The sequence below is a fragment of the Coturnix japonica genome, unplaced genomic scaffold, assembly GCF_054131305.1.
Source record: "Coturnix japonica strain WE unplaced genomic scaffold, WE-NBRP24 Scf047, whole genome shotgun sequence".
NCBI lineage: Eukaryota > Metazoa > Chordata > Aves > Galliformes > Phasianidae > Coturnix > Coturnix japonica.
The window spans coordinates 1,509,943-1,523,799 of record NW_028188950.1 but is presented as its reverse complement, the minus strand read 5'-3'; the positions used below and the strand labels follow the sequence as shown (position 1 = coordinate 1,523,799).

The 13,857-nt window shown below is 46.6% G+C and overlaps 1 protein-coding gene across 1 annotated transcript; it reads right to left on the bottom strand.

Moving 5' to 3' along the window:
• Positions 1-10,417: 10,417 nt before the first annotated feature.
• On the bottom strand, positions 10,418-12,258 carry LOC146752296 (obscurin-like). The gene is made up of 3 exons (XM_085532048.1): positions 12,247-12,258; positions 10,903-11,227; positions 10,418-10,692 (listed from the first exon to the last, which is right to left on the bottom strand). The coding sequence occupies exons 1-3, from the start codon at positions 12,256-12,258 to the stop codon at positions 10,418-10,420; spliced, it is 612 nt and encodes a 203-aa protein (XP_085388174.1).
• Between the last annotated feature and the right edge of the window lie 1,599 nt (positions 12,259-13,857).

Below are 13,857 nucleotides of genomic sequence, written 5' to 3'. Positions count from 1 at the left end.
ACTCGAGCTGTTACTGATATCATTGAAAAGAACTGGAGACAATTGTTCTATTCCTAAGAGCTTCAAGGTGCCTAGAAGCACAAATAGAAACCAGCAGTATTTCATCACTTCACCAAAAGGAAGGTCAAACACCTGAACTGTGAAGAGCAGTTACAGGCACATAGTCCATTTCCTTCAATATTCCCAAAATGAAATGATGTGGAGCATTACAGGGAAAGAAACACTGCACACAGACACTATGACCCTGATTAGACTCAAGCAGCAGACTTAAAACAAGTCAGAGTTTTTGATTCCAGGATATTTCAGGACCTATCGTGTGAAATTCAGTTACACAACAGTGCCTAGGTGCCTGCGTTTCAAGCAACTTTCAGATCACAGCCATGTAAAATAAAAACAAATTCAGTGCAGAAATAGCAAGCCTGTACCTTAATACTCATGAGATTATCCATTTTTTACTGCATTCTGACTAAGTTCTAAAACTTGCTCATCCCAGTTCACTTCAACAAGTTCCACCAGTTCAAGCAATGCAGTTCTGAGATCCGGTGTATGTTAGGCAGATAGAACTGAACAGTGCAGAAATAATCTCTGACAGCTTTAAGAGCTCTGTTCTGCTTACAAACTCTCAGTCCAAAACTATTCACAGTTTTAAGGAAATGAACACCTGAAGCAGTTGGATCATCTGCCATTTGCCGCATTCTGCTTCTTGGCATCATGATTAGCACAAAGGGTTTTCTGCTGTCCTGCAGAGATGGACAAAGTCCTGCTTACAAATGGACCAGGTTTCAGTGTACAGCAGAGTTTGTACCAGACTAACAAGCCACGTCATTCAATTCATGTGCTCAGGTTGTTATGCACTCCGAAAGGAAACAGAACTAACTGTTGGATTCTGAAGGCAATCTGTGGGGTCCTACATTACCTCCTGATTCTGGAAGAGGAAATTCTAATAGCAAATGCAGAACTTTGATCTTTGTAGACATGAGAAGAGCTGGCATTTAGGAACATTCATTTCAGGGAAATCAAATGATGTGTCTATATTTTTACTACAGATAGTATAGGGAGCAGCCAGTTGAAGAACCAGATACAAAAAAATCCAGCCCATTGGCAGGAAAATACTTCTCCTTAAATTCTGTATGCTATCATGGTACAGAATTAGGCTACAGTGCCACATAGGCCAACCAAGCGTAGAACCAAATCCACAAAATACTGGTAGACAAAGCAGCAAAAACAGGGACAATATTCAGCAGACTGTGCTGTGGCCTTTCTACCCACAGCTCAGCATGTTCTGCCATCCGAAAAGCAAGGCCTCTTGTCAAGCTCAGCTATTTCCCTTCTCAGTGTATTCTAGCACCACTGATACCCACTGGTATCCTCCTGTAGAGTTCCATCATATTGTCATCATCCAAAGGAAAAACCCACACAGCAGAGCATACAGCACTACACCCATGCTCCAAATATCCGCCTGAAAAACAAAAAGACAAGCTTACAAACCTGAAGCACCTCAAATGGCTTCCTGACAGACTGGATTGTCTGCCCTTGCCAAAGCCCACATATAGCCCATGAAAAGCTGGCTCTTTCCCTCAGGAAATAAAACCTTATCGTCCCAGAGAAAGCATATAACCCTCATTCAATTGCCCTTTCACTCAGCTTAGAGCACTACTAAAACCAGCATCTTCACCTTAGCTCATCACACTGCTGCAGTTCCTTTTACAAGGATTTCACTGGCAAAAATGAAATCAAAGCCGTCACAAGGGATTTAGCACAGTTACGTGTTACTGGCTACGAGAGCTGTCAGCACAGTCACCTGTCTGGCTTTGCTGCTGTTCGGTTCTCTTTATGTAGAGGCACAACAAGGTTCAGACACAGTGCAGTTCTCACTTTGACTGTAAAGAAAAAGGAGGCTTGAAAAGCAGCGTGTGGAAAACAAAGAAACAAGAATTAGAACAACAGTGGGGCCATGGCACTTGTAGGAATTGCTCCGCCTTTAACAGCGATTCAAGAAGTACGAGGGCATCCCAAACCAGACCAGTTTGGACAGATTAACAACTGCAAGTAGTGGGTTCCAAAATTCCAGACATGAAATCAAAGCTGGAAAAACTCTTCACATTTTCATCTCTCAATTTTTAGTTCATTGTGCATTACAACGGAAACAATTCTTCACATACAACTTGGGAGCTAAAGACAAGTCTGACAAAACAGACTGCACAGAAATGATGGATAATTAACAGAGCAAATTGCTCTTTCAAACACTTAGTAATAGAAAGAGATCTCTGAAGTTGCTGTTCTGTAGAGCCCCAAAGCAGTCGCTTGAGGCAGTTCAGGATTAGCCAGAGACAAACCAGCCAGCTGTGTGAACTGAGACCAATTGCACTTTTCTAGTCTGTGGCCACTGACAGCTTCTGAGAGCTACCAAGCGATGCAACCTAGCAGAATTCAGAAGGGAAACCAAGAGAGCCTACCTGAGCTCCACTGCCTTTAAATGCTCTGTGGAGAGGGAAGGGAAAGAGGGGAAAACAAACACCGCTCTACATCCCTCTGAGCCAATAGACACTTTGCCCTGGATTAGCTCTGGTGCTGCATAAGCTGGGCTTCCACAGCATGTGTTCAGGCGGTAATCAAGGCCTGCCTGGAATAACACAAAAAATAGAGAGAAACGTTTGCTTTAACAGAGTTTATGTCTTCTGGTCATAACACTTGAGAAGCCTCAGAGGCTTCTTCTCCTGTGCATATTTTCATTCATCTTAGAGTTTGCTTTCATTCAATGTGACCTCTCTAGGCAAATATTGTCTAAGACCATGAGCATCACATAAATGTGCAGATCTCAAGCTGCTCACTTATCTAGTACCCTTCGCATGATGCTTTATTTTCCTCAGCTGATCATCTAGATTGTGTCTGTTGATTGTGCAACAACAGCCTGTTGATCTCGATTACCTGTGAGAGGCTCTAACTTTGGCCAGGAAAAATCATTTGAGGATAAGTAATTATCTGGGACTCAGTAAGTCACTTACTTAGGACAGGAGTGCAGGGGAGCAGCCAGAAGCTGTTTGCATTCCCTGCTGTCTGCTGGGCAGCTTTGCTGGAGATGCTTGGGTTGCTTTGTTTTTCCTTGGGAGGTGGGAAGGAGCTTTGGGTTGGAGGCACATCCCGTGCCAGAGCATCCCAATGGCACGTGTGTGGCACTGATCTGCAGCAGATGAAGGGGAGGAGGTCCCAGCACAGCTCTGCACCATGCTCTGCCACACTGGGCAGCTTGTTCCTGGCTCAGCAGCGTCATCAGACAAGAAGCAGGGAAGGAAATCAAGGATGGGGGGTACCATCAAACGCAGTTAGTGCATGCCTGTGCAAGACAAACAGACCCAGAGCTTGCAGGTTGTTCCTGCTTTTGTAGCATTTGTGTGCTGTAGCTGAGCAAAAGGTTCTGCTGCTTGAATCTTCTTCTGCAAGAGCCACCTACCGGTAAATGTCTGCGGGGATGTAGTCGGTGTGCATGTCTGAAGCCATTTGAGAACCTAGTCGTTCTTGCTGCAGGACCCCTGTCTTCTGTTAAAAGCTGAACGGTCCCCAGAGCACCTGTTTCCATCAGCTACCACCATCCAAAGCAGCCAGCCTTCTTACAGTCACCTGGCCCAAACATCCCTTTTGCTCTACACTTGATTCCTGCAAGAGATGGGAGCTCGGCACGCACACCATCCTTCCAACACCCCATCCCTGCAGCAAGGGATCACAGCGCTGGCACAGCTGAAACAAAAAGGGTGTGCGAGTTTCCTGTTAGCACTCAGTGTAAACCAATCTACCACTGAGCAACACCGTGAGTCCCCACTCACCTCAGCACAGGTCAACCTGTAACCCCAACCTTCCCCTATCCATGTGCACACGCACACCCATTCACCACCCTGCCTGCTTTGCACACCCCCATGCACACTCTGCATCGTGTGCCCTCCTTTGCATTCACAGACGTGTGCAAACCATCCCTGGGAACACCTACGTGCCTACACCTTCCACAAACACCCCTTTGTGTGCACCTGTGTGCAACCCAACTCCTCAGCACACGCACGCGTTCGTGCCACCCTGTCCATGCACTCACCACGTGCCCTCCAGCAACCAAGGATTGCAGAGATGCTCCAGACTGTGCCAGAGATGGAATCTCAGAGTGCTGGGACATTATTGATCACTAAGGAAAACACTTGGAAGCATATTCAATCTGCAGAAGCTGTAATTACTGGGCACAGTTAGCTTTCCTATGGCTCAGCTGGAGGAGGCGGGTGCTCTCATACATCTGAGACACTCGCACAATGTTGGGATCATTCTGATGGAAACTATGTCTTCAGATATCATGGTTAAAACCATCCAAGATGATCATGCAGAGCCTTAGCTCTTGAGCAGCACTTCCTCCCCACCCTTCACTACTCCAAGCAGCTCCAACAAACTTCTCAGAAGAAATCCAGGCCAGCACAGACCTGGCAGACCAGAACCAAGTGCAGCTTCTGGGACGGCAGTGCCCACTCCTTGCTTCCACCCTGCTCCAGCAGGTTAAGGAGTCTGAGCCTCACTGGCCTTTGACAACTCAAGACTTTCAGCACCTCATGCCAACATTTCTCACTAAGATACACCTAAGGCATTGAATTCTCTTCTCACTACCTCCTCCCAGTCCTCCCCTAGGAACAGAAACAATTCAGATTCTACAGCAAACTACAGCATCTGCACTGCAAGAGCACACTGAACCACCTGCAACAATGAAACATGGTTTTGGAGAGTGGGTATGAAAACACACCTTTAGACAGCTGTCTCCCTGTAGCCAAAAGGAAACCAAGAAGGAAAAGTCCAGCCTGAAACATGCCCATGCTACTAGCCCAGGTTTTTCACAGTCAATGCAGAATCCATCCTGTTCTTGAGGTAACAAACGACCAGTGAGTCTCCCGTTGCTCCACCCCTTCTCCTTCAAAGCCTGAAAAAGAAAGAATAAACAAGCAGAAGAAACCCAGACGTACCTTTCCACACACAGAGCAGAAAGTGGAACAGCAGTTGTCTCCTTCCTGAGACATGGTGGGGAGCATCCCAGAGGAAGCCCAAGTTCTTTGCTTCTCTCCACAGGGACTTCAAGCACTCTTGGCAAGAGCTGCTTTGGTTCTTTCTTCAATTGCTTCCATCACCAGAATCTCCTTTGGAAAAGGAACCCGAATGAAAGAATCAGCAAATGAAAAAGAATGAGCAATAGCCACTTTACCAGCTTTCTTCTGACACTCAATTTAGACTCTTGACTCGGGCAAGGTCTTAAAATCAACTGGTTACAAGAACTGTCCCAAAATATATCCAGCTTCTGTACAGCTGCCATTCTTTCTGACAGCGAGTGTAATCACAGAATCATAGAATGGCCCGGGTTGGAAGGGACCTCAAGGATCATGAAGATCAATCACCTCCCTGTCCCTGCTGGCCATCCCCTCTTCTGATGGAGCCCAGGGGACCATTTGCTCTCTGAGCTGCAAGAGCACGCTGATGGCTCACGTTCTGTTTTTCATCCACCAGGACCCCCAGGTCCTTCTCTGCGGGGCTTCTCTTAAGGACTGCTCCTCCCAGTCTGTAGAAATGCCTGGGATTCCTCCAGCCCAAGTGCAAAACCTTGCACTTTGCTGTGTTCAACCTCATTAGATTCACGTAGGCCAACCTCTCGGTTGAGCTCCCTCTGAATGGCATCCCTTCCTTCCACTGCGTCAGCCGCACCACTCAGCAAACAGCAGAAGGTGCACTCCATTGCATCATTGGTGTCTCTGATAACCATGTAAAAAAGCACTGGTCCCAAGACAGACTCCTGGATGACACCACTTGTTATCGGCCTCCACCTGGACATAGAACCACGAATCACCACCCTCTGTCTGTGGCCTTTCAACCAATCCCTTATCCACCAGGTGGTCCACCTGTCAAATCCACATCCCTCCAGTTTAGAGATAAGGATGTGGTGGAGGGCAATGTCAAAGATCTTGCTCAAGTCCAGGTCAATGACATCTGTTACCTTCCTTTTGTCCACAAATGCTGTCACTCCATCATAGAAGGCCACCAGACTGGTTAGGCATGGCCTTCCCCTGCTAAAGCCACGCTGCCTGTCTTGGATCACATGCTCATTTCTTATGTGATCAAGCATGTCTTTGAGGCAGATCTGTTCTTCACCATCTACATCAGTTACACATTTGAATCAAATAATTGGTGTTCCTGTCACCAAGAAAACCTCTTTGTCTTCTACTCCTGCTGCACTTCTGTGCTTTCATCAGAAGCAAAGGAAGAGACCACCTCCTAGATCCAAATTTTAAGAAACCAACACCCAATAGGTGTCATCTGAAGTAAAATAGCAGAGAAATTAAGATGACTCTTCTGCATCCAGCTTGGATCACTCCCTCACTCAGGCACACCACCATCAGATCAAGGAGATGCTGCCTTCAGCTTAGAGACTGTATGGGAAATCACAGCTTGAACCTCTGATTAATCAGCTGAGGCAAGTATTGGGTCAGCTGCGGGAGCACAGGTGAGAGTAATCTAGCTGTGCTCCCAGAAGGGGTGGACCTCGACTCAACCTCCTCTGAGACCTCATTTAAAGGCTGACCACCACTGAGACAGCATGTCTTAGAGATTGCTCCCTAGTTGAGGCTGCCTCAGCTTTCTAGTCAAGGTATCGATATTGGTGAGTTTCCCTTTGCTAATAACCTTAGGCTATTTACCACCATCTTGGTTAATATCTTTTTATTAACCACCCTTACAGAGACCATAAGGGTTTGGGCTTCCAAACTCTCAGCAAGCATTTGGATCAGCCAGCTTCCTGCCGAGGAGCCCCCTGCATCACTGCTGCCTATTCTGGTACCGGACCCGCAGATGCTTCAGAGCTCATTAGCATGGACTTCCTTCCTCCCCTCAGCAGCTGCTCCTGCACTCACCTTCATTCCTACTCAGATACCGGCCGCTTCCAGCACCAGCTGACCTGCAAGACACAGAAAGGAAAGGTGGGAGTCATGCAAACGCACAAGCCCAAGGCTGTGTCACCACCACACATGGCAGCCTCGGGAAGTCAGCTGAAACTACAGCCTTTGTCAGAATGGAAACAGGCACCGTCAATTAAGTGTGACCTCTGAACTCATTGCCACCATCAGAAATAGGCACTGAAATCGCTCACTTCACTGCAGCTGGTTAACTCCAAATTCTTTTGCTTTTGGGAAAATGCGGACACGGAATTGAAGGACACCAGAAAAACGACATCTACTTCATTGTAGGTGGTTAAGCTTGGAAGCAGGACTTGAGCAAGAAATGCTTCTCAGCTCCTTGAAAGGCACTAATCCTGACCTCTGCCACAGGTGGCTGAGTGACACAAAAGTTGAGCTGCCCATTCAGAAGCACATGGAGCAGGCCATGGAGCGGTTACATACCAACACATGAACAGGCACTTTCCCATTGGAAGGGAAATCCCTTCTCCCTGCCATGCCATGCCCACACCGCTCCTCAGGGCTGCACTGACAGCACAGACAGAATTGAAACATCTTTTGTCATCATTGTGGTTTTTCACAGACCCAGACAATGAGATACTGGGTTGCTGTGTGGGTTCCCAGGCGGCACTGCCATTTCCAAGCCATTGCTTCCTAGGGGCACAGAAAGGAAAACGCCTGAACAAAATTTCACCCAGAGATTGCTATTTTACCATTCTTCCATGCAAAACAGGAGGACAGTACAGCGGATTTGTGCAGCTGCATCAACACCCTGGGTGCTAAAGGAATGCAAAGACAGAAATATCAAAACTACAAGGAGGGAAGCTATGTTTAGTAATATCTTTTCTCATTTACAACAGGCAGTTGGCACTACTAAAGGAAAATCCCAGGCCTCGGGTTCTGACAGTGCGACAATCTGGCACGGACTCAGATGTGAGTGATCCAAATGGTTTATTCCAGGTTCTAATACCACTTCTGTGAATTCACACGTTTTCTCTCTTAACTTTCCCACAGCCTTCACATGTCCACAGAACATCCCACAAACTCTCCTTTACGGCGCACGTAGGCACTCATCCCACCAGAGCCATCAGTCATTCCTAGCCATGTGCTTCTCCTCCAGTCACTTCTCCACTTCTCCACCAGTCTCCTCCAGTCCTCCAGACAGTATCACACGGCCATCATGCATCTTAAATGACTTAGTTTTTCTGTTCTTTCTGGAGGTGTCCTTGGTTCCTAGCCTTACCTTCTCATGCCGTTCATCTTCCTCTGCAGCTCCTGCTCTGAAGAGTCTTCTTATGTTCCCACATGACAGGAAGAAAATGAAGACACAACCCCTGCCACCAAGGTCAGCTCTGCAGCACACGTTACCTGAGGAGCACTTGGCTACTCATGCAAACTGCACAGTGCCAGGAAGATTGTTACATGTTGCACTTCTTCTTCTCCTGGCTCAGAAATTAAATTTTCTACCTAGAAAATGGAAAACAAACAAACAAGCAAACAAAAAACAACAACAAAAAAAACACCTCACCTGACATAAAGGAGACATGATTGTTACTATGGAATTCCGGAGGGCAAGGTATTTGCCCTCTCTATGAAGAAGCTGACTGCAAAGGACTAAGAACAGCCACGATCACGTTGAGAACTTGCGGGTAAAATTCGGGACTGAACCAATAATGGGCTTCTGGAGGTGAGGGTCTGCTCCAGGCTGCCTGGTCAAGGGAGCCTGTTGATGGGCCCTGCTTACTGCAGCTACCAGAAGCACCGCGCTCACTGACTCTCAACTTGATGGGGGATTCCAGTCAGGCTGGGAAATCAGCATGGCTGGCTGCAAGCTGTCTGAGAGACTGCTGGACTGCACTGGGAATAACTTTGTGGGCCAAGCATTAAGCACACCAAGCAGAAGGGAAGCATTACTGGACATGCTGCACAGCAGGGGTTAAGACTGGAGGTGGTCAGGGCTGTAGTGACCATGCCCTCCTAGAGTTCCTCATCTCAAGGAATGCGGGCCTGGCAAAAAGCAAAGTCAGGACCCTGAGCTTCAGGAGAGTCAGCTGCAGGCTGTTCAAAGAATTCTTGGACGAGGGACACTGGAAAACTGTTCTTAGGGGCAAAGGGTTCAAACATCCCTTTGTGTGCACCTGTGTGCAGCCCAACTCCTCAGCACAGCCCTGTGCAAGCACGCATTTGTGCCACCGCATCCACGCACTATCTATGTGCTCACACACACTCACACAACCACATCCCTTAGTGCAGCCCTGTGCGCACAGACACTCACACATGTGTAACCCCTTCCTTTCACTCCCAAAGTGCACGCACACACCGGTACCACAATGTCCTTGTGCAGCTCCAACACTCTGCACACCCCTGTGCACGTACATATATGTGCATGCTCGTCCTTGCACACATACCCACAGACCTACACACACCTGAGCAACACCACTGGTTTGTACACTCATGGACACAAATGTGTGTACAACACCATCCATGCACAAATACACACATACACACACGGATCCCCACTGCTTTGCACAATGCTGTGCACACTCACGTGTGTCATGCACTGATTTCCCATCCAGTCCTCGAGGGGTCACTTACTTAGGACAGGAGTGCAGGGGAGCAGCCAGAAGCTGTTTGCATTCCCTGCTGTCTGCTGGGCAGCTTTGCTGGAGATGCTTGAGTTGCTTTGCTTTTCCTTGGGAGGTGGGAAGGAGCTTTGAATTTGAGGCACATCCCGTGCCAGAGCATCCCGATGGCACAAGGGGGATCAGGGCCCCTCTAGTGGTTACCTCGGTGGCTTGCAGCAACTGGAACTTTTTGCCTATTGAGAAAGCTAAAAAGTGTGAGTTCCTCCTGACCCATATCAACAAAAATCTCAACCATAAAAAAGAGACGTCTTCGTATTCAAGCAAATGACAACAGTAAGACCATGCATGTTGTTTTGTTGTATTTCCTCTGTAATCATGGGGAGGATATGAAGAAGTGGTATAATTCATCCACTTCTGCACTTCAGGCACAAGTTCCTTAGAATTGGAAGAGACCCTTAAAGGCCATCTAGCCCAGCTCCCCTGCAATAAAAAGGGACATTCACAGCTAGATCAGGTTGCTCACAGCCTGGTCATTAGTCATCCCAGAGGCAAAACACACACTGAATGATCTCTCCTTCAGTCATAAATCCTTGGAGACAACAGCATTGACACTGCATGTTACTGAAGCAGTAAAAGAAATTGCTCCTGTAACTCTCCTTGTGTTAAGTAAAATGATGATAAAAAGCAATGGAATGCTTTGGCAGGACACCAAAACCATCCTCCTTCCTTGATATCTGCTGCAATGGAACCTTCCACTGGAAGAAAGCCTCTGATAACTTGTCACCCCAGAGAGGTCAGCTTTAGAAGCAGGACTGCTGCACAATAGAATGAACTGGAGCTCCTTAGCATCTCTTACATCCAGGAGGGGTGTGATCAGACCCACCTATCACCTTCAGGTGCGCTTTCTGACACCTTGTCTGACTTCACTGTCACTGTGCCAGCATCCTCAGGCTTAACCTGCTTCATTGTCAGTGTGCAGCAATTGCCAACGTTCTTGATGTCATTGTAATTGTTGGTGTAAAGGAGGTTGCCATTCAGGAACCATTCCACGTCCTCGTCATTATGGGACAGCTCGCAGGAGAAGACAGCAGAGCTCTCTTCTTCAATTTCTACATCCTGCAGGTGCTTCGTTACTTCTACATTGCAGGCTGTGGGGAAACAAGGTGAACTGTTACCACTGTTACTATAAATCATACTGGGATGTGGTAGAATGGTTGGACTAGATGATCTTTGTGTAATCATCTATGTGAAGATAATACATGTATAAAGTTAGCAGGAGAGAACGGCAGAAGTCAACCTCAAGAAGAGAAATCTGAGGTGAAATAGGACATGGAAGAGGCCACCCTCCCTGCTCATACCTTCAGCTGTCAGCGTGGCCTCAGTCTCTGCAATTCCTGCCTTGCACTTGTACACACCAGCATCATCGGGCTTCAGCTTCAGAATTCTGAGCTCTACTGAATGCTTATCCCTCTTGATCTTGTACTTCTCAGAGGGCTCGATGGGTGTGCGGCCCTTGAACCATTTCACAACCTTTGGAGAAGGCCTCAAGTCACAGGACAGGATGACAGAATGACGTTCCAAAGCTGTCTTGTCCTCCAACTTCCTGGTGATTTCTATATGGTAATCTGCAAAGCAGGGGTGGAAGAGAAGAAAGGATGAGGACAATTGGAAGAAGAGGAAAGTCTCTTGCGTGTATTCCATTCCAATTAATGTCAAGTTCACAATGGTTCTTTGAACGACTCTAAAGATAAAACAAACGATTGTCTATAGGGAATGCCATTGACTACATTTCTATGAAGTAATACTGTACAGTATCTACCAAATGCAAGGTCCAGCTCTTGTTCTGTGCTTATTAAATTGCTCCCAATTGTTGAGGCTTTTATTCAAATAAGAGTGAGTTGAAAATATAACAAGTACTTTAGGATGTGAATGGATAATCTTACGCTGGGGACAACAGCAGATAAAAAGCCTGCAAGTTTCTTTCAGATGAAATCAATGACAAACCGCACCAAATTTAGGTGCTACCAAACTTAAACTTGTCTAGTTCAGAAATACAATTAATTTCACCTGATTTGACTTCTTTGCTATAGCCAAGGACAAAACCTCAGCTCTGTAAATCTGAATAGTAAGCACATCACAGCTATTCAAACACATCTTTTACTGAGATGCAGCTGTCTCATTTAGTGTCCAACGACTTTGAACTGGAAATGGAGCAGACCAAAGCAGAATCTAAACATGGCTTCTACAAGGACTGATCAAATGCGGCCACCGTCAAATTCAAAGTATCTGATACAGAAGGATCACACTCACTGTCAGACAAAACCTCTTTGGAGAGGTGAACTGACTGCCCTGTTCACCCCCACTTTGGAAATAACTGCACTCATTTCCTACCTGCTCCCAGCAGTGTGGGATGGTGGGATAGCATCACACTTCCCACACTAAGCATCCCACCATGTCACTTGTTCCACCTAAACCTCAGTCCCAAAACAAAAGGGGAACTCGCTTCTGAACCCTCTTCACTTCATTTCAGATGTCTTATATGCTTGATCTCCAACCCACCCCCCACTCAGGAGAAAGACCCCCCGCTTACACCCTACCATCTTGTTGCATTCTGATGTTGTCATCAGCCTTCAGCTTGTTGTCCTCTTTGTACCACTGGGTCTGAACCTCATCGTGTGAAATCTCACAGACAAAAGATGCACTCCCATATACATTCACTGCCACATCTTCCAGTGCTTTAACAATCTTGATATCTCCAGCTGTGAAACAGTAGAGATATATTTGTCAGGGTATTTCCAGAACTGAGTGCAGCATCTTTTCCTTACACATATTTGCATAGAAAATAAGTAGGATTATGTTTTATTCTAAACCATCATCCATTCCTGAGTCATTTCTCTCTTCAACACAGTCAATGCATTATTGCCCTTGAACTTAAAGACAGACCTACTAGCTACAATGGAGCTCCCTGCAAACAGTTTTCATGGAAACCAGAATCTCATTTATTCTAAAACCTTTCAAGCAAAATTAAGGGTAGAAAAACAATAGAACTGACTGAATCTTTAAGGTCATTTAGTTCCAGTCCCCCTGCTATAGGCAGGGACACCTCCCTCCACACCAACTCTTCTCCTCAGGGTCAAGGCTTCTCTCAAATCATTCTCCTCTAAGCCTGTGCCTGTGCTTGGGATTGCCCTGACCCACGTGCAGGGCCTTGTACTTGGCCACACTCAAGTTCATGAGGCTGCCAAGGGCCCACCTCTCCAGCCTGTCCAGGTCCCTCTGAGTAGCATCCCTTCCCTCTAGCACATCAACAGCACCGCTCAGCTTGGTGTCATCTGCAAACTTGCTGAGGCTGCATTTGATTCCACTCTCCATGTTGCCTACAAAAATGTTAAATAACACTGGTCCCAACACCACCCTCCACCTGGACACTGAGCTATTGACTGCAGCTCTCTGAGTGTGACCATCCAGACAGTTCCCTATCCTGCAACTGGTCCATCCATCAAAATCATTTTTATCCAGTTTGGTGACCAGGATGTCATGCAGGACGGGATCAAATGCTCTGCACAAGTCCAAGTAGATGATGTCAGTTGCTCTCCCATTATCCACTGATGCTGTTACTCCATCATGAAAGGCCACCAAGTTTGTCAGACATGGCTTGACCTTGATGAAGCCATATTGGTTACCACCAATTACCTCATCTTTATTTTCCAAACTATGCCAAGGAGAACTAGACAGAACTCTACAGTGTTGTGTCACTACAAACCTGTCTGAACCATTGGCTTCTCTGCATGCTCATCACTAGTCTCTCCTTAGCTTGTGTGCCTACAAACAATGTATGGGGAATGTCAGCCACAAATCTTACCTAGGGGACATCTTTGCTTCAAAATCCTTTGAACATCACACAATCCCTTTTAACTCTCCAGGTCTGCATTTAGTTATGTCAGAATCAGGCCATATTTCTGTGCTGCTATATCCCTTTCCTTCTGAAGGGCCTGGATACAACTTGGATTAACCTCAGGAGAAGAGTTCCTGCATAGAATCATAGATTTACCCAGGTTGGAAAAGACATTGAAGATCATCAAGTCCAACCGCAGCCTAACCAGTACCCTAACTCTAAAAACCCTACACTAAATCATATCCCTGAGTACCACATCCAAAAGGCTCTTAAACACAACCAGGGATGGTGATTCAACCACCTTTCTGGGGAGCCTATTCCAGTACCTAAAATCTCTAGTATCTAAATCTCTCTAAAAGAGCACAGGTATTAATCTGACCAGAAAGGTTCCTGTTTGTTCATAAAATGAGCCTTTTCC

Excerpts from the sequence above, each read along its gene's own strand:
- LOC146752296 (XM_085532048.1), bottom strand. Across the intron at positions 10,693-10,902 it reads GGCCACGCTGACAGCTGAAG|CCTGCAATGTAGAAGTAACG; the intron begins GTATGAGCAGGG and ends GTTTCCCCACAG.